Here is a 24,435-nt window from a genome sequence, read left to right on the forward strand (position 1 = left end):
CTGTGAGAGACAGGCAGCTGTGCTATTACACATGTTTGACAATTGGAAGGATGTAGGCAATCAGGACAGATGTGGGTCAGTATGTGATTTTGGTTTATACCAAAGCTCTAGATGCAGGCATAAACATTTGTCAGCATTCCATTAATGAATAACTGAGATTCAGAAAGATTGAGTCATCCTTATAAAGTCATACAATTAGTTAAAAACAGGGCTAGAATTCTATTTAGATCTGCCTATGCTCTAAACACTACTGTAATCAAATCAAGATTAGGCTAATTCAAACTCAAGATGGTTTAAATCTCCAGTATATGTGTTTTATGATAAAAATATCTCAGACTAAATACTAACTCTAGGAATATTTTATTGGCTTCTTTTATAAATTTTAAAATTATGATTTAGCATTAACATTTATTGAACACTTACACGTACAGCACGAGCTAAGCACTTCATTTGGATCATTTCATTAAATGCTCACAAGGAAGCGGTGACTCTCATTTTCCCCTGTTATGAACAGGAAGCCTGAGGCTCAGGCAGTGTCAAAGCCTCGCAGAATCCTTGGACAGGAAGTCTCTGAGCCTGCTTGCCCACACAGCCAGTCTGACTGTGAAGCTGGCACATTAAAAAAAATTAGTGTACTCATAGTTTACATATTTGAAAGGGGGAGTGGCGGGGAGGAGGTGGGGAGGAGGGGGAAGAGGAAGAGATGGAGGAGGAGAAGAGAGATTTTCCACTTTCCTGGTTCACTCCCCAAAGCTTGTGAACAGCCAGGGCTGGGCCAGGCTAAGAGTTGGGAACTCAATCCAGGTCACCCACATGGGTGGCAGGGACCCAACTACCCGAGTCATCATTTGCTGCCGCCCAGGGTGCACATTGGGAGGAAACTGGATGTGGAAGAAGAGCAAGGACTTGAACCCAGCTACTTTAACCTGGGACGTGCGTGTCCCAGGCAACGTCTTAACTGGGATGCCAGATGTCCACCACAGACACTGGGCTATTGATCACTCTGTTAATCACATTATATTGCCCCAAATTAACTGACACTGATTCCTACTCTGATCTCTTGTTTATACTGAAGGGCATAGTAACATAACTAGAATATTAGAAAAGGAAGACACTCCACACCACTGGTAGTCAGAAGATGGTAACTGTTACCTGTGCCAAGCAGGGACAGAGCTGAAAAGGAAGGAAAAGAGGCAGAGGGAGAAGTGATGTTTATTGAATGTAAGACTGCCCCAGGCACTACTGCAGGTAGTGTGTGTGCACTGCGACTCCGCACTATTGTAGGTAGTATGTCTACACGGTGACTCTGCATTCACAGCCACTTTTTGAGGATGGTATTATCCCTATTCTATGGAGGGGGAAATAACCCCAAGACTCAGAAAAATTAAGCAAACTGCTTATGGCCATTAACTAGTAAGTACGGGAACGGGAATTCACATTCAGGTCAGTTAGCAGATTTGCTTTCCACTAAAGTGCACTATTTTTAACTGGGCTTACACTGTACCCTGTGGAATTTTGATTCACTGTAAAAGAAAATACTCCTGAGTCCCTCAATCGTGTACATTCTGGGAAACCTCGTCGTTTGGTGGTTTCATGGTTGTGTGAACATCATGGAGTATACTTACACAACCTGGCTGGCGTGCTGGTTTGAGGCTGCTGCTGGCGTAACCCTGCATAAATCTGTAGTAAAATGTTTGGCTGTACGTGGGAGGAGTACATGGAAACAATGATAGAAAGCACAGTAAATAAATATGTAAACCAGTAAGATAGTAAGTTATTGCCGAGTACTGTGGCTGTACATGACTGTATGTGCTCTTTTATGAATGGCAGTGCAGTTGGTTTGTTTACACCAGCATCACCACAAACACATGAACAGTGCATTGCACCACAACAGTGCCGTGGCCACAGTGTGACGAGGCATTAGCAAGTACTCGGCTCCCTGACAGTCTGTGGAATCACTGCCTATATACAGTTGGTCAAGGACCAAGGCTTCCTTATGCAGCACTTGACTGTTTGTGGCTACTTTGACTGTTAATCTCATAGGAGCATAGAGAAAAATGATGTTAAATATTTTCAGTATTCTCTTTGAAAGCCAATATTTAAACATTACTTTTATTAATTTTTGAATTTTAAGTTAATATTTTAATATTACTATTTTGTTTTAGCAGATACTTTTCATGAAAATCTTAATAGGTAAAATGATGGAAAAGTATGATAATGGTAAACATGAAAAGTATAATTATGGTATGTTTTAAAGTCTTTGTTTACTTTTAAACATTTAGATACAGATTTACTGAAAGATCTATCGAAAGGAGGCACATCAAAAGATAAACTTCATGTTCTTGCTCAACAGCAGTATGAGCAGCTGATACACGCGATGAAATGTAAGTTTCTCAGTGGTACGTTGTGTGAAACTATGGTGTGACTCCCGGAAACATTACTACCTCACTTACTATAATCAAACAAGGAAGTGTCAACCATAAGCAAACTTTCTAGAATATTCAGTCTCAAAATTCTTATTTATACCAACTTAATTCTTTTAAAAGATATGCTTTACTATAATTTTAAACATAGGTTATCAAACATAATTTAACAATTTCTTAATGCTGAAGTGAAATGATTATGTGTACCCATACTTGTACAGTTTCATCTTTCCTATTTTTTCTTTGCTTTTGCTTAATTTTCTTTTGTTGTGCCTCCCCTAACAATTTCTCTTTAGTCCAAATTGTAATTCAACCATATTTTTCTTAATGCTAAGTACAGAAAAAGAGGTGTAATTATAGCTAAAGCCTTGATCTCTTAATTTGGAGTCTGTGTAATGAGGCTCCTTAAGTATTGATATCATAGTTTTAATCATTCCTTTCAGATTTTGAGTACCACTGCCTTTCCACATGTGGATGTGGAAAGCCATGTCTCTGAGAAATTAATAAACTTTTGTTCATCATATATTTAATCAAGTACCCACTCTGGGTCAAGCATGAAGCTGGTTGTTAGCATATGGGCAGAAATAAATCTTGACAAAGGCTCAAAGATAAGTATGTGGGTACAGACAATTCAATAGATAGTAACAAAATGAGGTAGAAATAAGGCAAAAAAAAAAGCACAGAGGTTTGTCCTTTTGGTTGATGTTGCTAATAAACATTAATTTGAAAGTGATAGTATTTACAAGGATATTTCAAAAATTTGATGGAAAATGGAATTAAAATATAATTTTGTTGCAAAAATTATGAAACCGATACATATGAGGGTTGTTTAAAAAGCTCATGGAAAATGCATATTATGAAAAAACTATGCATGGATTTCAAAAATTTTTTGCACCAAAATAAACTGAACTTTAAAGTTGAGAGATACAGACATAGTGAGATGGTGAAAGATTATTCCATATATTGGTTCACTCCCCAAATGCCTCCAACAGCCAGGGCTGGGCAAGGCGGAAGCCAGGAGCCAGGAACTCGGTCGTGGTCTCCCATGTGGGTGGCAGGGAACAAAGTACTTGAGCTCTGTATCACTTGCTACCTTCCTGTAAGAAGCTGGAATTGACAGTGGAGCCAGGACTCAAATGAACTTTGAACTGAGATGTGAGCATCCCAAGTGACATCTTAACTGTTATGTTAAATGCCTGCCCCAAACTTATCTTTTAATTCCATTGTTCCATGAACCTTTCAAAAAGTATTTACATAGTTATTTGAGAGGCAGACAGAGCGGAAGAGACAGAGAGCTCTCATCCTCTAGTTCATTTCCCAAATGCTTGAGATGACTGAGGTTGAGCCAAGCCAGAGCCAGGAGTGAGAACTCCATCCAGGTCTTCCGTGTGAGTGGCAGGGACTCAATTACTTGAGCCGTCACTGCTGCCTACCAGGGCTGCATTAGCAGGAAGCTGGAGTCAGGAGCCAGGTATCAAACCCAGGTACTCTGGTATGGGGGAAAGGCACCTTAACTGCTAGGCTGAATATCTGTCCCTTCCCCTACCCCATCAAGAACCTTTTGAAGTACTTTCGTTTAAGATTAGGAGGTTGATAAATATTGCATTTAAAAAAAAAAGATTTATTTATTTATTTGAGAGGCAGAAGCAGAGGCAGGGGGAAGAGAGAGAACTTCCACCTGCTGGTTCGCTCCCCAAATGGCCACAATAGCTGGAGCTTGACCGATTCAAAGCTAGGAACCAGGAGATTCTTCCGGGTTTCCTACGTCGGTGCAGGCGCCCAAGTACTCAGGCCATCTTCCACTGCTTTCCCAGGTGCATTAGCAGAGAGCTGGATTGGAAGTGGAGAGCTGGGATTTGGACCAGTGCCCATATGGAATGCTGGCACTGCAGGTGGCCACCACAGTGCTGGCCCCAAATACCACATTTTTTACTGGTATATTTTTATTAAATTTTAATTGAAGATTTAAAGCTTTAAAAAAGCTTCAGAAAGAATCATGAAAAGTAAAGGGATCCTAATGACATGTGCTGTTTTATGATGCTGACTAAATATAATTTTGACAATAGCTGAGATTATAACAGTTTACATTGCTGGAAGACATACTGCAAATACAAACAAGTTGTATAATTTCCCCATCAAACAATACTCACTTAGTTCATTTTCTGCCGCTGAAATAGAATACCATAGATGGGGTAATTTATAAAGAAAAGTTCACTTAGCTTATTTCTGGAGGCTGAGAAGTCCCAGGACATCATGGTGGCATCTTGTGCTGCATCCTACCAGGGAGAAGGTGAAAGGGTTAATTAAGCACACGCAGAAGAGAGGCCTGGGGGCTGGGCTCCCTCTACAACCATCACCCCTGCCTTAACTGCCCCGCTCCACGACGACTTCTGCAGTCTATGCACCAGGTCTCCATCATCATGACCCAATCGCCCCTTAATGAGACCTCACCTCCCGGAACCATCACCCGTGAATTTAGGGGGTCAGTTTCTTTCTTTCTTTTCTTTTTCTTTTTTCAAAGGATTTATTTATTTTATTTGAAAGGCAGAATTACAGAGAGGCAGAGGCAGAGAGATAAAGGTCTTCCATCTGCTGGTTCACTCCCCAAATGACTGCAATGGCTGGAGCTGTGCCCATCCGAAGCCAGGAGCCAGAAGCTTCCTCTAGGTCTCTCACGAGGGTACAGGGGTCCAAGGACTTGGGCCATCTTCCACTGCTTCCCTAGGCCATAGCAGAGAGCTGGATTGGAAGTGGAGCAGCCAGGACTCGAACCAGCACCCATATGGGATGCCAACACTGCAGGTGGTGGCTTTATCCGCTACACCACAGTGCCGGCCCCAAGAGGAGGTCAGTTTCTAACACACGAACTTTGGGGGACACAGTCAAACCCTAGCAAATGTTCCTGTATCAAATGCCTTATCAGGGGTTTCACTCTAAATTTTGATAGAAATAACTAAAGCCCCATCTGAAACCAACCTCATAAAAGATTATTATGCTTACTTGCTTATTAGTTGTGAAAATAATTTTAAAAAATATTTAAACATTATTGATCATGTGCTATGTGCCAGGTATCTACTGTTTATTGGTATTATTTTATTTAATCCTTACCAAATTGTTTCCCTTAGCTTCCATGCCTTCTCTGACTAGAATGACATGGAGCCCAGGCCCCCGGGTCCCTTATCTTTCTAGCTTGAAAATCAGAACAAACACTTCTCAGGAGGTCCTTTATACCTATTCATGAAGTTATGAAGCCGCTGACCCCCACATCATTCCTCTCCTCCTGAACTTGGGTCCCCGTAACTCTCTTCATACCCCTTGTTGGTTCTCATCTCCTGCTCCATGGTTCTAGAATGTATAGTTCCTCATCAATAAAAATCCTCCAATTTTAACTTCTGTGTGTTCTGTCCTCTTCCCCCTACCTGCCTGAGAACAGTGTTTCTCTAATTTCTCCTCTCCTTCAGTTTTGTTTTTAAGATTTATTATTTATTTGAAAGAGAGAAGGCGAGAGGGAGGGAGAGAGGGAGCTGGGCCAAGCCGTATGTAGCAGCCTGGAACTCCATCCAGGTATCTCATACGGGTCCCAGGGGCACAAGTATTTGGGCCATCCTGTGCTGCCTTCCCAGGTGCATTAGCAGGGATCTGGAAAAGAAGTGGAGAGATGCCGGCATTGTAGGCGGAGCTTAGCACGCTTCACCACAACACCAGCCCCCTCGTTCCGTCTTGAGCCCATTACCGTCATCCCCGCCACTAATCCAAAATGGTCTCCGAGCATCTCCAGCAGCCCCTGCTGCCTGCTGCGTTCTGCCCTCACCTGCTTGGTCCGTCTGTGGAGTTGACAGTAATGATCACCTCCTCTCCCTTCACAGGCACACTCCATCGTCGTCCAAGATGCCGCACCTCGCTTTCTGCCCCATCTCCCTAGCCTCCGCTTCTCACTGGCTGGGGCCTCCCTACGTCGGCATCCACTGTAACATGGGCTTTTTCTCTATTTACTCCCTCGGTGGTCTCGTCTGTCCTCCCCGCTGCCTTCCTGCACTGTCACGTAGTGCCCGGCGGGCATCTCACAGCTAACAGGTCCAAGTGAAGTCCCGCTTTTCCTCCCACCCTCCCTGTCCTTCCCAAGCGCTGCCAGTTCTGTAAATGGCAATTTCCGCCCTCCGCTGGGCTCGGCGGCCCAGGGCTCTTCTCACACCCACGCCAGCTGTCAGCACTGAGGTAGGTCCTGCACTCAGCGGCTGCGTGCAGAGCCCAGCCACCGCCCCATCTGGTCCAAACCACCTTCACCCGTCGCCCGGATTACTGCAGCTTCTGATTGTCTAGCAGCTGGAGAGATCTGGTGTGTGCAAGCGGCTTCGCCTCTTAATCTTTGTGAAAACCAAGTCCTGTGCTCTGCTCTACCTGATTCTCAGACCCTGCTTTCTGAGCCCCCCACCCCCCCGCTCTGATCAGATTGGCCCCTGCACTTTGCCTTGACCATGCCAGGTCCCCTTCCATGTCAGCCCTTTATACTTGCTATTCCCTGACCATGCAATGCCCTTCCCTAGAGAGCTGTGGGGCTGGCTCCCTGGTCTCCTTCCAGTCCCTCACAGCACACCACTTCAGCAAAGCATTCTCTGTAAAACAACACCGTCCCCCCGAGACACACTCTCTGCATCGCTGCTTGCTTTTTCTCCAAGCATTTATTACTTAACAATACTACTCAGTTCTCCTACTTACTGATGTCTGCTGTCTTTCTCCTCTACTAGAAAGTGAGTGCCACAGGGGCAGGGATTTTTGTCTGTGTTGACTGACAATAACCCAAGGCCTAGAACAGTACCTGGCAGGTACTAGGTACTCAGTGATACAAATAAATAAGCAAATGGCAAGTAGGAACGCTGCCTGGTTTTATAGATGAAAATTGTCTTTTGAGATGTTAAGTCAATTGTCTGAGTTATTCAGCAATAAGTGACAGAACTGGGTTCCACGTGGAAGTCTCTAGAGACCTTTAAGCTAATTAGGTGACATAATAGATAGCGACATGGCAGGAAGCATCAAGCTTGTGGTAACCCCATGGCATTTATCCCTTTGTATTTGTGAGGAGGCTGCTTCCACTGGTTGAGTGTTCAATCTCCAGGCAGTCGGGCAGATCCACCCTGCTTCTTGCCATAGGCTGTGCTACAAGTGGAAGCTTTTGCGTGAAAGGGGAGCCACGCCAGCAGCTGTGGAAGTCATTCCTATAACACTGTGGTATTCGTGTCTAACACATGTGTGGACACGTAGCAAATGTGTCTTGTAAAGGGGGGTATTGCATTGATTACATCTTCTTTGATGCAGTTACTAAAGCTCAAGCAGTTGTTTATTGCACATGCTCAGTGTATACGGAGGAAAATGAAGCTGTTGTTAAGAAAGCACTGGAATTTCAGGACTCTGGGATTAAAGTACAACCTTATAGGTAAGAAAACAAGGATTCTTCTAAATGACTCAAATATTTTTGAAAGTGAAAAATTAAGTTGTATAAAGGTATACCACTTCCTTTTTTATTAGATTTTAATATGATCAAATGACCTTTTAACTTTAAAGTAGAACCTGTAGAGATTTTGCAGAAGCTTCACGTAAGTATTTCTTGTACATTAAAAGTTTCTTGGGGCATGTGTGTGACCTAGCAGTTAAGATACTGCTTGGGATGCATATATCCTGTATTGCAGGGCATGGGTTCAAGTCCTGGCTCCTCTCCCAATTCCAGCTTCCTGGCTCACATACCTGGGTCCCTGCCACTCATGTGGGAGACCTGAATTGAGATATAGGCTCCTGCTTCGACCTGGCCCAGCTCTGGCTGTTTCAGACATTTGAGGAGTGAATCAGTAGAGGAGATATCTCTTTCTCTCTCCCTCTACCCCCACCTTCCAAATATTAAATAAATTTATTTTTGCTATTATTGTTAAAGGCATTTTAAAAAAAGTTTATTTATTTGAAAGGTAGAGTTATGGAGGCAGAGGGAGAGAGAGAGATCAGTCGATCTTCCATCTACTGGTTCACTCCCCAGAAAGCCACAACAGCCTGGGCTGAGCCAGGCCAAAGCCAGGAGCCAGGAGCTTCATCCAGATGTCACACGTGGTTACAGGGACCCAACACTTGGGCCGTCTGTGGTTGCTTTTCCCAGGCCATTAACAGGGAGCTGGATTGGAAGTGGAGCAGCCGTGATGCTGATCTCACAGGTGGTGGCTTTACCTGTTGTGCCTCAGCGCCTGCCCCAGAAGATTTCTTAAGCCCTTCAGCCTTTCATACACATTAAGACTGGGGTAAAAATAACCCAGCTATCTACAGTAGCTCCAAGATAAAATACTATGGTCAAATATGTATAGAGAGAAAGAGTGTTAATAATAATAATAATAATAATCTGAAGTATGGACATCAAGGTGAGAAACAGATCTAAAATAAATGATACTAGTTAGTTTTTTAAAAATATTTATTTTTTTATTTGAAAGGCAGAGTTACAGAGACGCTGAGTCAGAGAGAGAGAAGGAAGTCTTCCATCTGCTGGTTCACTCCTCAAATGCCTGCAATGGCAGGAGCTGGGTCAATCTGAAGCCAGGAGCCAGGAGCCAGGAGCCAGGAGCTTCTTCTGGGTCTCCCACACAGGTGCAGGAGCCCAAGCACTTAGGCCATCTTCTACTGCTTTCCCAGGCCATAGCAGAGAGCTGAATAGGAAGTGGAGCAGCTGGGATTTGAATCTGCACCTATATGGGATGCTGGCACTGCAGGAAGTGGCTTTACTCACTATGCCACAGTGTTGGCCCCACTAGTTAGTTTTTTAAAGACTACTGATAATGACTAAGATATTCACTGTGTGGGGCTAGCATTGTGGTATAGCTGGTAAACTGCCACCTGCAGTGCTGACATTGCATATGGGCACCCATTCAAGTCCTAGCTGCTCCACTTCTGATCCAGCTTCCTGATAATAGCCTGGGGAAGCATAGGAGGTGGCCCAAACCCTTGAGCTCCTGCACCTACATGGGAGACTTGGATAGAGTTCCAAGTTCCTGGCTTTGGCCTGACCCAGCCTCAACTGTTGTGGCCATTTGGGGAGTGAACCTGCAGATGGAAGATCTCTCCACTCTCTTCTGTAGCTTTGTATTGCAAATAGATCAATAAGTCAATAAGTAATTTCTTTTAGAAAAAAATATATTTGTTTTGAACTTTTGCTCAAATACTTAATATGCATATAGTCTTCTCCCTCCTTTTTTTGGAATCTTTTTTTAAATTTATTTTTAAAGGAATACAAATTTCATAAGTATAACCTTAGGAATATAGCTATTCTTCCCACCCACACTCTCACTCCTCCTCCTCCTCCTCCTCCTCCTCCTCCTCCTCCCCCCCACCTCTCCCCTTGCCAGTCCCATTCTCCATTAAGATTCATTTTCAATTAACTTTGTACACAGAAGACCAAGTCTGTACTAAGTAAAGATTTCAACAGTTTGCACATAAATACACCCAAAACTGTTTGAGAACTAGTGTTACAGTTAACTCTCATAATAAAACTTATTGAGGACAGAGGTCCTGCATGGGAAGTTAGTGCACAGTGACTCCTGTTGTTAATGTAACAATTAACACTCTTATGTATGATATCAGTGACCACCCAAGGCTGTTGACATGAGCTGCCTAGGCTATGGAAGCCTTTTGAATCCACAGTCTCCATCAGTATTCAGAAAAGGTCATAAGCAAAGTGGAAGTTCTCTCCTTCCTTGAGAGAAAAGTACATCCTTCTTTGACGGCCACTTTCCACTGGGGTCTCACTCACAGAGATCCTTCATGTAGAACATTTTTTGCAACAGTGTCTTGGCTTTCCATGCCTGAAATGCTTTCACAGGTTTTCCAGCCAGATCAGGAAGCCTTAAGGGCTGATTCTAAGGTCAGAGTGTTACTTAAAGTGATTGTCATTCTATGAGTGTGCTGTGTGGACTACTTCCCATGTTGGAACATTCTCTCCTTTTTAATTCTATTATTATTACCAGGCACTTGATCCTATTTATATGATCACTTTAACACTTAATCCTACCTATATGTTCACTTTAACACTTAGTATGATCACTTTAACAATTAAGATAGCATTTTTATCACCAAGCTTAATAGGATTTGGAGTTCCATGACAAATTTTTAAACTGTACCTTTAGAAGTAAGTCCATAGGACTTTATGCAGAACAATACAGCTTTACAGTTACAAACTTCCTCCTCCCTCTCTTATTCTCACTCTTATTTTTTACTGAGATCAATTTTCAATTGACTTTATAAACGTATCATTAACTCTATGTTAAGTAAAGAGTTCTAAAATTAGTATGAAGAAAAAAATGAAAAAACAAACACCTAGAACTGTTCCTTGACAGTCATCAAGGGCAGCTCAAGTCATCCCTTCTAAAAGTGCCAATTTCACTTCTACAGATTTCATTTTAAGTGCTCTGTTAGTTCTCACAGATCAGGGAGGACATATGGGATATGTACACTATAAAATACTATACAGTGGTTAAAAAAAAGAGAAAGAAATCCGGTCATTTGCAACAAAATAGATGAATCTGGAAAACATCTTACTTAGTGAAATAAGCCAGACACAAAGGGACAACTACCATATATTCTCCCTCCTTTTGTTTTCCCTGTGCCCATTCACCAGTGGATATGATAATCACACCAGTATTTCCCTTCTTGCCGACTTTCCTTCCTTATTTAGTAGCTCCTGTTGGTGGCTACCAGCCAACCTCCTGTTCTGAGAACTTCTCAATATAGCATTAGCTGAATCACGATGTACAGGCAAAAGTGTTATTGTAAGTGTAGAACACATCAATGAGTAGAATGTCTGATTCTTTATTGTCAGGGATAAAGATTTTAGTACTATAACATGACAAAAGTGCAGGAGTATCTGTATTTTGTTTAATGTAAGCCATGACTAATATATATTATAAAAGACATAAATAATATTTAAAGAATTCACATTCTAGATTGTTCTGGGATTTGAGCTCAAATAGGAGAGTAGGTTTTCATGAGATCTGTAGCTGCCTATTGGGGATGCAGTCAAAAGACATTGTGCTTTGTATAAGGAAGTGCAGTAGATGGTCTCTGAGAATCATTTAATTCCCCTAAGCAGGGGAATTCAGAGTTGAACGCATTACATGTCATCTAACCAAAGCACCCATTTGTTGTGTGCATTTCTTCTTCCTATCTCAAAAATATTCAGCTCATTTTGAACTTCACCCTTTATGTTACTTTCCTTATACTGATGCAGTTTTTCTGGTCCCCAATTGTAAAAGAAATACTACTTCACACACACACACACACACAAAGCTTTTCCTAATTCCATCCTGTTAGATATAACCATTCTTAACCATTTGATTGACCAAAATCCCAGCCTTCATATTTATATTTTACAGCTACGTATGTTCCAAATTGGTAAAGAAATAATTATTTTCATTGAGTATCCAGACCGATATAAATGAATAGTTTTTGACAAATTTCTAGTTGTGTAGAGAACAAGGATGTGTGAATTGGCCTCAGAAGTTGTTGTATTGGGCAGTGGGCATCTAGCAGGTGGTGAAGACTCCTGCATCCCATATCGAGATGGGTGGGTTTGGGTTCCAGCTCTGCTCTGGATTCTAGCTTCCTGCTCACACACACCCTGGGCATCAGCAGGTAATGGCTCAGATAATTGGATTCCTATCACTCATGTGGTAAATCTGGATTGAATTCTTGGCTCCTGGCTTCAGCCTGGCCCAGCCCTGGCTGTTGTTAGCATTTGGAAGAGGAACTAGCAGATTGGAGGTCTCTTGTCCATCTATCTTTCTGCTTTTCAAATGAATTGAAGAAAATTAAGAAAAAGTAAACAAAGTTGTTGAGAGAATCAACTAGCTCTCTTGCCTCCAGTACCTGCGTAGCCTTTTATTTACACTCTACTCTCCTGTGTTAGACTGTTTGTTACTTATCATCACTGCCAGTCTTTGCATGTCATTCTAGGTCCTGTATGTCTGCCCCAATCCTGAGTGACCTCTGTATCTCCTTACTCACGTTCTGCCCCAGCCACATGAAACACTTGCTGTACGTGCCTGTTCATGATGCGTATGCTTCTGTTGATGCTTCCTTGCCTTCTTTATCTCGGTGTTACTACTTACTCTTTGAGAGAGCATTGATGCTGCTCTGTGAACTTTTCACGGGTTTGCCACTTCCCATGGCCAAAATTCTTGTACCTTACAATGTATTCCTACAAAATCTTTTCTCCACTTGGCTGAACATTCTTATTTGGTCTTTTTATATTATTGTAAGTTGATTTGTTTCCCCAAATTGTAAGCTATTTAAGAGAATTAATGTTTTATTCATGTGCTTTGTATATAGTAGGAAAATAATGAATGAATAAATATTGGTTTTAAATTTTAGAAAAGACAGGTACTTTAATTCATATAGGATATTTACTGTTTCAGCTTATTAAATTCACTCTAATTCTAAAAAGCAGAAATATAAGAATGATTATTCATGAATGTACTAATAAATGAGAAAATAAATATTAAATCAAAATTTAACTTGAAAAATATTAGTGATTAAAATTTTTATACTTCTGACAGTCTTTTGTCATTACATACCATCTTGAACACTGTATAACATATAACACTGTATGACTCATCCTTGAATGCTCAAAAGATGATTGAGAAAAATAATGTGGTTGGGAGGGAGGCATTTAGCCTCACAGTGAGGCCATTGGTTAAGATGCCTGTATCCCATATTGCAGTGCCTGCATTGATTCCCAGACTTGGCTACTGACTCCAGCCTCCTGTGAATGCTGATGACTCAAGTAACTGGGTTCCTGTCACCCGTGTGGGGACCTGGACTGAGTGTCCATTGTGTTCCATTGTGGGCCTCTGGGGAGTGAACAAGTGGCTGGGAACTCTGTTAGTCTCTCACTGCCTGTTAAGTAAATAAATACATATTTTTAAAAAGATAAGCATATATATTATTATTATTATTATGTATTTGAAAAGCAGAAAGAGAAATCTTCCATCCGTTGGTTTACTCCCCAAATGCCAACAACAGGTGGGGTTAGGCCAGGCTAAAGCTGCAAGCCAGAAACTCAGTCCAGGTCCATCACAAGGTTGGTAGGGACCAAGTACTTAAGCCATTGTTTACTGTCTTCCAGGATGTTTATTACAGGAAGCTGGAATTGGAAATGGAGCCGGAACTGCAACCCATGCACTTCATTATGTAGGGGATGAAGCAGAGTTCCAAGGGTGCACTAGCTCAGTGCTGGCCTCTTTTAGAATGTCCAGTGTCACTTCTGTGTCAGTGCTTAGAACTTTTCTCACTTAACCTTCCATAAAGTAGTGTGCTGCCCCAAATGACTGTCCTGGGCTATATTTTTATAATGTAATTGTGCAAAAAGTAATTAAAAGAAGGAAGTCACACCTTTTGTGTTTCAGTAGCACGTGGAAACAGGAAACGCTGGGCCATACCTCTGTGATTACTATCCATATTGACCTGTTTTGATAATGGAAGGCTCTTGTTAATTCATTAGTGACTTGGGGAGGAAAAGCTTTTAGTTTGCTAAAAGTTCGTTATTCTTAGCATAGTTGTTTAAAGATGGAGAACTTGGGAAGCATGATATATATTATGAGGTAATATAAAATATTAGAGCTTTTAATTCCTAGTATTTTGAAAATGATTGCCTGTGTATTTTATTTTATTTGGCAATTTTACTCTAATGATTGGTAGACCATAACAGAAGGAATTTAGTTGCAGTTCACCTCCTTTCTGGGCACAGAAGCCATTCTAACTCTGCAGTGCTCGTTCCTTCCTTTGGCAGGCTCAGTCCTCCTGTTCTTCCACTGTGCTCCTTAAAGGAAATCCAGCTGTCTACTGATAAATTTTTCAGAATGGAACCGTCAGAAATCAACAATGGTTGTTTTCTTTCTATTTTAACAAGAGAGGTAAGGAAGAACACATCCCAGTTGATGCCACACTTGGGAATGGTAAGCGCTCCTCAGAGGAGCTCGGGAACTTTGTAAACATTGTGTGCTAGGGTGCTTGTATCTGATCAACGGCTACAGGGCAGGAGAGAGAATTACTGCTGTATTTCACTTAATTCTTATTCTTCATAGTGCTCCACAGTGTTTCTCTGTTGCCTGCCCTCCACCCCCTGCCTCATGCACTTTGTCACCATCTACTGCATCTTCCCTCACATGTAAGAAAAAAGCTGTGTCATCCTTTTTTTCTACCAGGTTTCTAAAGTTAAGGGGGGTGGTGGTGGTGGTGAGAACCATTTGCTAAAGCTTATGACATACTGTAGAGACTAAGACCCTAAAAACCATTTCTTCTGGTATAATAAAAGACTCCTTTTATTTTTCACTCAAACACTGATGAGGGTTTGTTAATGCACACAGCAGTCACAGCTGACTCCCATACTAAATGTCTGCTTCTGTCACCACAGCGGGACCCAACCGAGACAGTGTCTGTGAAAGACGTGTTGGCCCGAGCTGCTGCAAAGGGTCTGCTGGAGGGGATCGAGTTGGGCAAATCATCAAAACGGGAGAAGAAAAAGAAGAAATCGAAAACATCCTTGCCAAAAGCTTCCATTAATGACAATAATGGCATCCAAGTAAAAATTGCTGAGTTCGTGCATCGCGAAACTAAAGCAAACACCAACCATTCCGAGACATTGGCAGTGAAAACCTCTCTTCCACAGAAAACTACCCCTCAGGTGGGTGCTTCCTCCCAGATCAGAAAACCCATCAAGCCGTGCACCCAGCCCTTGGTGCCTACATTTCTGAAGAACACCTATCCCTCCAGACTATATGAACGGCAGACAAACTTTGTAAGACATCGACCAGAAGACAAAATGGTTGCTCTGAAACCTATTGAGATCGTTTTGCCTCCAGTCATGTTGCCATTCTCAAATCCTGAAGGGCTCAGAGCCCGGTTCCCAGCTCAGCATTTTTACTGTCGATGCGTTGGACCCAAGACTGTTGTGCCCGGCTACATTTCCTCACCATCAATAACCAGAAGAGGAGAAAAGCCTAAAGAAAACTTACCTTCCTCCCTCCTCAGGCACCCTCGACCATGGCTTTGACTGTCTTGCTTTTGTACAGGGACCAAGAACAGTTGCCTTACTGTTTTCCAAAGCCTGGTATTTCTTGGAAGGTTAGACATCCCTTCCAGAAGAGACACATCCTTCTGGTCATGTAGGATCTTCTAAATGTGATATGCTTACTCAGAGAATTAGGACCAGAGAGCACAGTGTAGGGGATGAAGTGGAGTTCCCAGGTTTCACTAGCTCAGTGCTGGCCTGTTTCAGAACGTCCAGTGTAGATTCCATGTCAGCGCTTAGAACTTGTCTCACTTCAGTTCACTTCCAGTCTGGGCATCAGGCTGCAGGCTCCTCCCGCAGGGAGTACTGCCTGCCTCCAGCAGGCTGCTTCTCCAGCTTCACCCGAGAGAGGCAGCCGTGCAGAGGCTGGCCCTCTCAGCCAAGACTGCTCTGTAGAAGCAGACCATTGCTGTTCAACTGTCAGTCACGATCAAGGTCGACTCATTCCCCTTAAATATAAAACTGTAAGAAGCAAAGGAGATTGCAAAGTAGCAGGTGAATGTAGCTCAGATGTCCATTTCTCTTTGGAAGAACTTCGGGGATTCTGAATACGTGTGATATCTATTGTTGAAGAAACCCATGAAGATTTCTGATTCTATTCAAAGATCAGGTGATACAACAAAATCTACAAATCATTTCAAATGGCACATAGTAATCAAACTTTGGCAAATCATTCCTGATGCACAATTAAAATACACTGTAGCACTGTTAATTATATTAAATGTCAATTCCTCTTGAAAGTATTATCAATTGCCTATCAAGAATTGGGATGATTATCATTTTGGGGTCCACAGATTTTTTTTTCCATCATGGAAACAAATTGACATGAATTAGAATAAATTGCAACTTAAAATCTTAATGTTTAAAGAAGTTCATAGACACATTCATAAAATTTGGATTTACAGTTTTATTTTCAGAACTCAGTTGTCTACAAGTGTTATATAAATTCTTAAATGCTCAAGAGGCACAATTTTAGAACATTTATCATCTCCAAGATAAGTATTTAGATCTATTTCAGCTCTAACATTCCATTCTTTCTCATTTGAAGTGAGGTAAATTTAATTTTAATAACATTTTTCCTTTAGCTACAGATTTACATTTATCAGCAAAATGAGTCAGGGAAGAAAGCAAGACTTTTTTAATTCTAATTTTTTTATTTTTATTTTTATTTATTCATTTACTTGAAAGGCAGAGGGACAGAGGGAGGGAGGAAGGGAGGAAGACAGAAAGAGTCAGACAGATATCGATCTTCCACCTGCTGGCTCACTTCCCAGTTGGCTGTAATGGGAGGGGCTGGGCCAGACTGAAACCAGGAAGCAAGAACCCTATCCTGGTCTCCCACGAATGGTGGATCCAAGCACTTGACCCATCTTCCCCTGCCTCCCTGGTCCACCAGCAGGAAGCTGGATCAGAAATTCGACCAGCTGTTCCAATCTGGGATGTGGTATTCTAAGCAGTAGCTTAACCTACTGTGCCACAATGCTTGCCCCCGGAAACAAGACTTGATGCTTGAACCGGACTTGTCACTACTTTGAATCCCCAAAGGACTCCTCATGTTGGTTATGACTCTATAGTACAGAGTTGTTTTAAATGCTTACCTTATTCTACTGATTTAAAAAGAAATGAAGAAACTATCTCTGTGCTCTAAAATTGTAGTGTTTCATTCTTTTTGCCTCTCAAATCTGAGTGTATCCCATGCCCCTGGAAGGGCAGCGTGGCTTAACTGAACAGAAAGAGCTGGTATCTGGGGTGTAGGCACTGGCACAGAGCAAGTTAAGCCGCCACCTGGCACACCTGCATTCCACTCTGGAGTGACTGGGGTACAGACCTGCACTGCTTCCAATCCAGCTTCCTGCCACTGCGCACCTGTGAGGCAGCAGATGATGTCCCAAGTAGTTGGTTCTCTGCTGTCTACGTGGGAGACCCAGATGGAGTTCTCAGCTCCTGGCTGCAGCCTGGGCCCACCTTGGCTGTTGTGGGCATCTGGGGAGTGAACCAGTAGATGGAAGATCTCGCTGTCTCCGCTTGTTTCTCTCTGGCTTTGCTTTTCAAATAAGTGATGTTGTTTAAAGAGCTGGTATTTTCATCCCAGGTATGTTTTATTCTTTTCCTGTGCCCTCATCCATCTGAGGTTGAAAAATATGCCATTGTCCACAAATAGCAGGTCTGAGATTTTTATTTTCAAGTGTATTTTTTATAAGAAGTTCCCATTGTTATGAAATAATTTAAGATATTCTTTAAACTCTCTTGGAGCCTGCGATTGGTGTCACAATTTCTAGCCACTACCTTCCTCTTTTCCTATACACACCTTGGTACTAAGTTCCTTTTTTGTCTTTTGAAGTCTACGAAGATTCTAAATTAAAACATTCATTAGTCAAGGCTGCAGTTTTCTTCTTTCAAAATCTTTGAAGGCCAGGATGGATGAACACTTCAGGTAGTGTAAAAAGGGAAAATGCTTTGGATAAAACCAATGAGAGAATTTTAGTGAAGCATAATATTGATTACACTTTTTGCTTGGCATTTTACTTTCTTGAACTTCTTAGAGAAATGTGCTGCAATAATGTAAAGTAGTGGAATAATGGGTCCAGATAGTGCAATAGCAGATTCAGATCACCACCTGAAATTATTTGCTCCCACACAGCACCTGAAACCCAAAGGAACTTTTGTTTTTGAGAGTCGCTGCCTTTAACAGAGTGAGAGAAACAACTGGGGGTGGCACAGTTTGAACGAAACGTGGGTATGTATTTGAAATTGTCTTTATCTTCCATGTGTCCTAACAGCTCAATGAAACCAGATTTTTCTAGTTCCCTTTCACTATGGAACAAGTGCCTGTATGCCTCTATTCTTCATTCTTTAACATCAAGCTCTTCAATGAAATCAAAGACTTCTTTGTGCTCAAGTATCTTAACCCTAGATGGACAGCTTACGAGGCTCGAGTTGGGACGAAGCAGCTTCTGCGTCCAGGATGCCGGCTGTCTCTCTCGATCACCTAGCATGGGCAGCACAAGCACTCAGAGTGCAAAGTGATTTCCTAGTTCTTACCAGGTGGAAATATGCAAGAGCTAGTCAAAGCAGGACCTTACATTAAGATGTTTCTAAGAACTTAATTCGAGGTAAAAATAAACTGAACACTGGAGAGACGGTCCATGTACATTCCCAGTCCTTGTCTTTATGATTGAGATGGTAGAGAAATGAGCCAGACATTTTATGCAGCTAAATTTATTTTCACAACATATTACATTTTGTAAAAATGGTCAACAGCAAAGGGACAGAAAGGAAAAACCCTTCTTTGGGGATGAACAAGCCGCTCTGGATGCCAGGGACTGCTCTCCTGGATACAGTGTGAGGGAGGGAAATCAAACTTGACTGACTGACACATGAGGCGTGGATTAGCGTAAGCCTGGCCCACTAGAGAGCTCTTGGCTTTATTCATTACATTGTGCTCATAACAGGAAATGTTTTTCACATTGCTTGTGAGGTCCTGGATTTGTGTTGCAATGCTTACAAATGAGAGTGTCATCTGAGGACAGGAGGGGCACCCCGGGGCCTCCAGTCCCGGGCCTTGTGTAACGGGGTACTCTTGTAAGTGTCTATCTTAAACTCAGAAGGTGGATTTTAGAAGAAGTAGCAGTGCCAACAGTTTATCAACAAGAAGTGGAGGTGGGTGTAATGTCCCTTCATGCAATGAGACAGACAGACAAAAACCAGTGGTCCTAATTAACCAGGGATGATCTTTGAGCCGGGGGAGACAAAGGGCACGTGGACATGTCTAGCGCCGAGGTGAACTCACACGTGCCATGAAGGGCATCGCCGTGAAGCACCGCGCAGTGCTTGGGTCTGCAAAGTAAGGTCTGTAGCCGTGGGCAGGTTGGCTTGGCCCCTTGGCGCCGCCCAGGAGCACACAGTTGAGGTGGCAGGCCTGTGTCTATCTAGCTGCTTTTAAAAACTAAAAGGAACAGGGAGCATTTTGCCTTTTCCTCTACATTTTCCAGTAGAAATGTGACTACAAGTCATTAGAAAACCACCTTTTAGGCAATGTATAGTTCACTGAGAATACACAGACCTGGATAGGTTGTGAGATAATTATCCAGTAAAGAGAATACAGTAACACAACAATGCAGTATATTTCAGTAAAAATAGAATAAATAAAATAAAAATATTTAAGCTGTATTTAACAGGTTAATTAAAAAAAATGCCAAGACACACAAGGCATACTGAACATGGCTGCCTGTTTACTGCATCACAGATATAAAGAATGCATAGATAACTGAAGTGTCACTAAGGTACCAGGTAAAACACTGGCATCCTTTCACAGACAAATACATACATACTTTCATACATACTTTTTGGCCATGGCAGAAAGTGTCCGAACATACCGTTTAACATAATTAATTTTACAAAATTAATTTGCATTTAGTATGCAAAGCTATTTTCAACACAAAAAATGTGCAGTAAAGTTTTCAGTATGTAAAGGCTATCATTCATCTTAATGCATCTCATAATTGCATATATAAATCTGTTTGCTACGTAAAGCTAGCTCAGTATTCCTGATTCTGAAAACAAACAAATAAATGCTTTTAAAAACCGAACAAGGGGTTCTGGTAGAGATTTGCAATATAAAAGTAGATTTCCTGTTTAGAACTTGGAAGTTTATCACACTAACACATTATGCGGTAGATATCAAGACAAAAGATCCTAACTGAATTCTGAACAGCTTTTCAGAGGGCAGTCAGGAGTCTCCTAATGGGAAACTTGCAATGGCACTGGTTAGTCAGATAGCAGAGTGTCAGCTGGAGAGAGGTATAATCATTCCTAAAGCAGAATCACTTCTGTCGTGACGTGAGGTGCTAGCGAGCCATTCCTGTCCCCACAGGCCCCTGCCAGGAGTTCCAGGCAGGAAGGGCAGGCAGGAGGCCACCCGCTGGTGGCGTCAGGTTCTCTGGGGCTAATTCCATGAGTGAGGAAGGCCTACCACAAGGAACATCATCCACGGGAAAATCTCACAGATGGAACAGGCTGAGCTGAAGTCGAACCCTGTCCTCTGCAATCCATCTGAGGCGTGCTGCAAGCTGGGTCATTTGCTAGCTGGACATACCTCTCTACTTACACTGAGTGGGGAACTCTGAGACTGCCCGCCAATGGCTATCCTCAAAACTGCTCTTCTCTGTCTACTCTGAAGCCCAGTGATCTTGGAAGGGCCCTTCCTGACTGGATGGGGGCAGCATCACCCAGCAAGCACCAGGGGTTGGGAGCCATGTGTCCTAGCCCTAGCGCTCTCGTTACCTTTGGGGAGGTGGTAGGCCAGTAGCTTCAGCCTCTTGGTACTTCATATTTTAATTTCTCAAGTGTGGTACTTTCTCTACCGTTTTATAAGGCTCATATGTGATAAGAATGTGGAAATCATTTTGACAAGTACATAGCAATATAGAAACATAAAGTATTACTCTAACTAGATGCTGTAAACGTTAATTCTGACATTAAAAAGTAAATGAGACTAATATTGAGATTGATATCCTTAGCGATTTTCTTTTGAAAACAACAAGGTCAACAGGTCTAAATGTGTGTATCTTTACAGCTAGAGTTTCTTATCTACATAAAAAGCAGTAAAATGCTGTTTTTGGGAAACTTTCTTAAATAGTCCATGATCCCTATGGATATTTGTTCTGATATGAAGTTTTTAAATCTCAAAAGCAAAATGGAAAAAAAATAAATTTTAAAATATATCTAGTTGCATTCAACAAATATCAATTATTAAACACACAAATTGAAGAAAGGTTCAACTTAAGGTAATTTGTTGCCATGGACAATAGGTGATGGACAGACAGCTTTCTGGACAAAAAAATTGGAGTAAGACTGAGCTAGGTGCAGAAGTCCAGCATAACATTGGCCTCTAGGATGTGGGCTAACAAAAATAACATCACGGGGATACGCCAAAGACATAAAATGACACTTCCTTGGGTTGAAATTGCATATTAGCTAATTGTTGAACTAAGGATGAAGGGGTTATGAGGAGTATTTCATTTTCATGTGTGTGTAGAGAATGGCCTTGGTGAACTATATAATTCTCTAGCTGCATTGTACAATATAAGGCAGAAGTTTGAAATGTGTCCCACCCGAAATGCATGGATTTTGTTCATCTCTTTTAAAATAATTGGTTTGAAAACCATCTGAAAAGAAAGGCTACTTTTTGTTCCACTTTAATTTTTGCAAATTTAGTTTCTCATCAATTTTAGAGTTTTACTTTTTCCAACATCCCACAAACAGCTGTAGACATGAAATGGCGTCCGTGTGTCAGAGCTCGTCCAGGAAGGCTGTCTGTCGGTTTCTAGACTGATGCCAACAGCCACACGTCTCAACCAACAGGTTCAACTTCATGAAAAATTCAAACAAAGACTCCTCGTATTTGTACAGTACAATGGTGGCCGCTACGCAGTGTCTACTCCCAGGCTAACAACAGGGCCAAGTGCTGGAGGACTCAAAGGTGGCCGGCCTCGGGGCAGAGCCAGTCCAGGAGCCGGCGGGACGGCCTCGGGCACCGGTGCCTAGCTCACGGGGCACGGTGTGGCCGCACTCTTCCCTGCGTGCGTGAACTTAAGCGATGTCCACAATATTTACAGTAAGAAAAAGACCTCCCACTGCTCGCGAGGTGACTGACTGACAGCAAAAAACAAGTAGTCATGCTTCGTTTCCTATCACAGGATGGCGGCAAGCAAGACGAGAGAGCATGCTTGTCTAACACTGGTGCGGGAGCGCGCCCGTGCGCACGAGGCGGCAGCCACGGAGCGGGAGGCCCGGGTCTGGAGTGCAGCTCTTGGCCCTGCGGCTGGGCGCGGCCGCTACGGCGTCTCGGGGACGGGGCGCTTCTGTTTCAAAGTGTCAAGGAGGGACAGGACCCCTCGCTTCACGTTGCTGGTGACTCTCCGGGTCACCGAGTCTGCCGGCGGGGGAGGCGGCCGCACCTTCTGGGAAGGCGGCCTGGCTACCAAGCACTTCTGATACCGCAACTGAAATGAAACGGAAAACGTTTGAATAAGGCATTTCCTTCTTGTTTAATGTGACTTAATCACTGGCACTGACTCCCAAAAGCAAACGGCCTAACCTCCTAAACATAAATCCGAGAGTTTTTTTCTTTATGCAGTCGTTTTAAATTCTCCTAAAGGATCGTTAGACTCGGCAAAGGTGCTTGGCATTTGCCTCCTGCCCTTCCATCCATCTGCAGCCTCTGCTTGTTGTCAACATCGACAGGCTGCCATTAGTACACCTCCCTGTTGGCATGCTGGGAAAAGCCAGAGGACGGGGTGAGGACTAGGCGCGAGCTCCCGGCTCGGGGAGAGACAGCCCGGCTGTCTAGCTCATAGCTGGTGACCCCAGCCAAGTCATCAAATCTCTGCCAGCCTCCTCTTCTGCAATTGTCAAATGGCTCAAGAACGGAGATTATTTCAGAGGGGTTACAATTACGTAGGGAACATTCGTCCAATGCCAGAAATGGCCCTAGCAATACAGAGGCATGCAGACATGCTATTCCCACCCCTATAGCTTGAGAATAAGCAAGAATACTGTGTTAAGATTTCAGGATACATTTTATATGCATGTCTAAGTCCTGATGGAGTCATTTTTTAGCACTGACACCACAGATAATTTCTATCTTCAGAAATGTAATAACACATTTCACTTATTTTTGCATTAATGGGAAGATAGTGATTCTTCAAAATTAGATTAAAATGTTAAAGACTGATCAAGTTTCTTTTAACCCAACCACTTGTAAAATAATTCTTTGCCTCATTTTGCAAACTCAGCTTCAGCCTCCATGGGTTCTTTACAGCTACAGAACAGGCTGATGTTTCTGAGAAGCCTACAATAGCTACAGCAACGCTCGAGGAGAAGGGCAGTGTCACAACGTCCTATCATACTCCATAGGCCACGAGCCGGAGGACGATTTACTAGGTCATCTGGGGGAGGAGTCTCGCTAGGTCCACATCACAGCCTAAAGCATGGATGCAGAGGCCGGCAGGTGTGGCGCCACGGGCTGGGCTTGTCCTCTCAGACAGCAGGTGCACACGTCCAGGGCGAGTCACAGCCGCACCCAGCTGGTGCCTCCCACGGAGGCTCCCTCGGTCCCACTCCACGTTTCTCCGGCACATCCTCCATTAGGCCTCGGCTGCACACCTGCACAACAGGCCTCAAATTAAGGCCATTCAAAATCGCGTGCTGAGGCCATATTTCGGATGGTGTCGATCCACATGGAGAATCACCCAGGCTGGAATTAGAGACAGCCAGGGCGCTGGAGAAGCCGGGCTCAGAGCAGGCCGGGGAGGTGTGACGTCCCTCGCCAGGCCTCGCACTGGATCGGCAGGGCCGCCGCCCTGGCCGCACAAAGGCCACTAAGCCAGCCAGCGAATGAGGACATGCGGTTTCCAAGAGGGAACAGGAGTCTGGGAATCAGAAAACAAACTGCAGCCTGGGCTGAAGCTCATCGTTTAATCGTCCTTAGCATTTAAAACGTGCAACTGAGGCGGAGGGCCACCCATTTTATGACTAAAACCATCTTGTGATCCGTCTCCATTTCATGAACTAGCTCGTGGGCCACCATTTTTGCTTGATGAAATCGCCCACTCTGTACCGCACTCCCGTGGCGCCGGGCTGGCAGGTTCACCAGGGCCTCCCCCACCACTGCCTCGATCCGCTGATCCCACTCTGCTCCTTCCCAGGCAGGTGTAGTGGAGATGGTGTCCTGGCTCCACAGTTCTTGTGACAGAGCAATGAGTGCCCACCCAAGGCCTCTCCCCATCTCCCTCCCCATCTCCCTTCCTCTCCTTCCTCCCACCACATCTCCAAGGTGTAAGATATTCTTGGCCTTGTGCCCTCACAGACTGTACACAGACAACCAACCAGGGACTCCCTCAACTTCCCCATCTACTCCTG

The 24,435-nt window shown here is 43.2% G+C and overlaps 2 protein-coding genes across 29 annotated transcripts in view; one reads left to right on the forward strand and one right to left on the reverse strand.

Annotated features, from left to right (window-relative positions):
• Window positions 1-20,748, forward strand: part of NSUN7 (NOP2/Sun RNA methyltransferase family member 7) — a 44,892-nt gene extending 24,144 nt beyond the window's left edge. For 3 of the 4 annotated variants that reach the window (XM_051830993.2, XM_002709276.5, XM_070068150.1), the window contains exons 9-13: window positions 2,283-2,384; window positions 7,737-7,854; window positions 14,233-14,356; window positions 14,857-15,800; window positions 15,837-20,748. In XM_051830993.2, coding sequence (XP_051686953.2) covers window positions 2,283-2,384; window positions 7,737-7,854; window positions 14,233-14,356; window positions 14,857-15,495 — 983 coding nt within the window. In that variant the 3' untranslated portion in view covers window positions 15,496-15,800; window positions 15,837-20,748. Of the gene's footprint in view, window positions 1-2,282; window positions 2,385-4,706; window positions 4,857-7,736; window positions 7,855-14,232; window positions 14,357-14,856; window positions 15,801-15,836 lie in introns of those variants that run through there. The other variant, XM_051830997.2, reaches the window with a different exon arrangement.
• The window catches only part of APBB2 (amyloid beta precursor protein binding family B member 2), a 397,255-nt gene continuing 391,536 nt past the window's right edge, over window positions 18,717-24,435 (reverse strand). For all 25 annotated transcript variants that reach the window (XM_070068136.1, XM_051830952.2, XM_051830951.2 and 22 more), the window contains one exon: window positions 18,717-22,517. In XM_070068136.1, the coding sequence (XP_069924237.1) occupies window positions 22,350-22,517 (168 nt within the window). In that variant the 3' untranslated portion in view covers window positions 18,717-22,349. The remainder of the gene's footprint in view (window positions 22,518-24,435) is intronic.

This window comes from Oryctolagus cuniculus, chromosome 2, assembly GCF_964237555.1.
Source record: "Oryctolagus cuniculus chromosome 2, mOryCun1.1, whole genome shotgun sequence".
NCBI lineage: Eukaryota > Metazoa > Chordata > Mammalia > Lagomorpha > Leporidae > Oryctolagus > Oryctolagus cuniculus.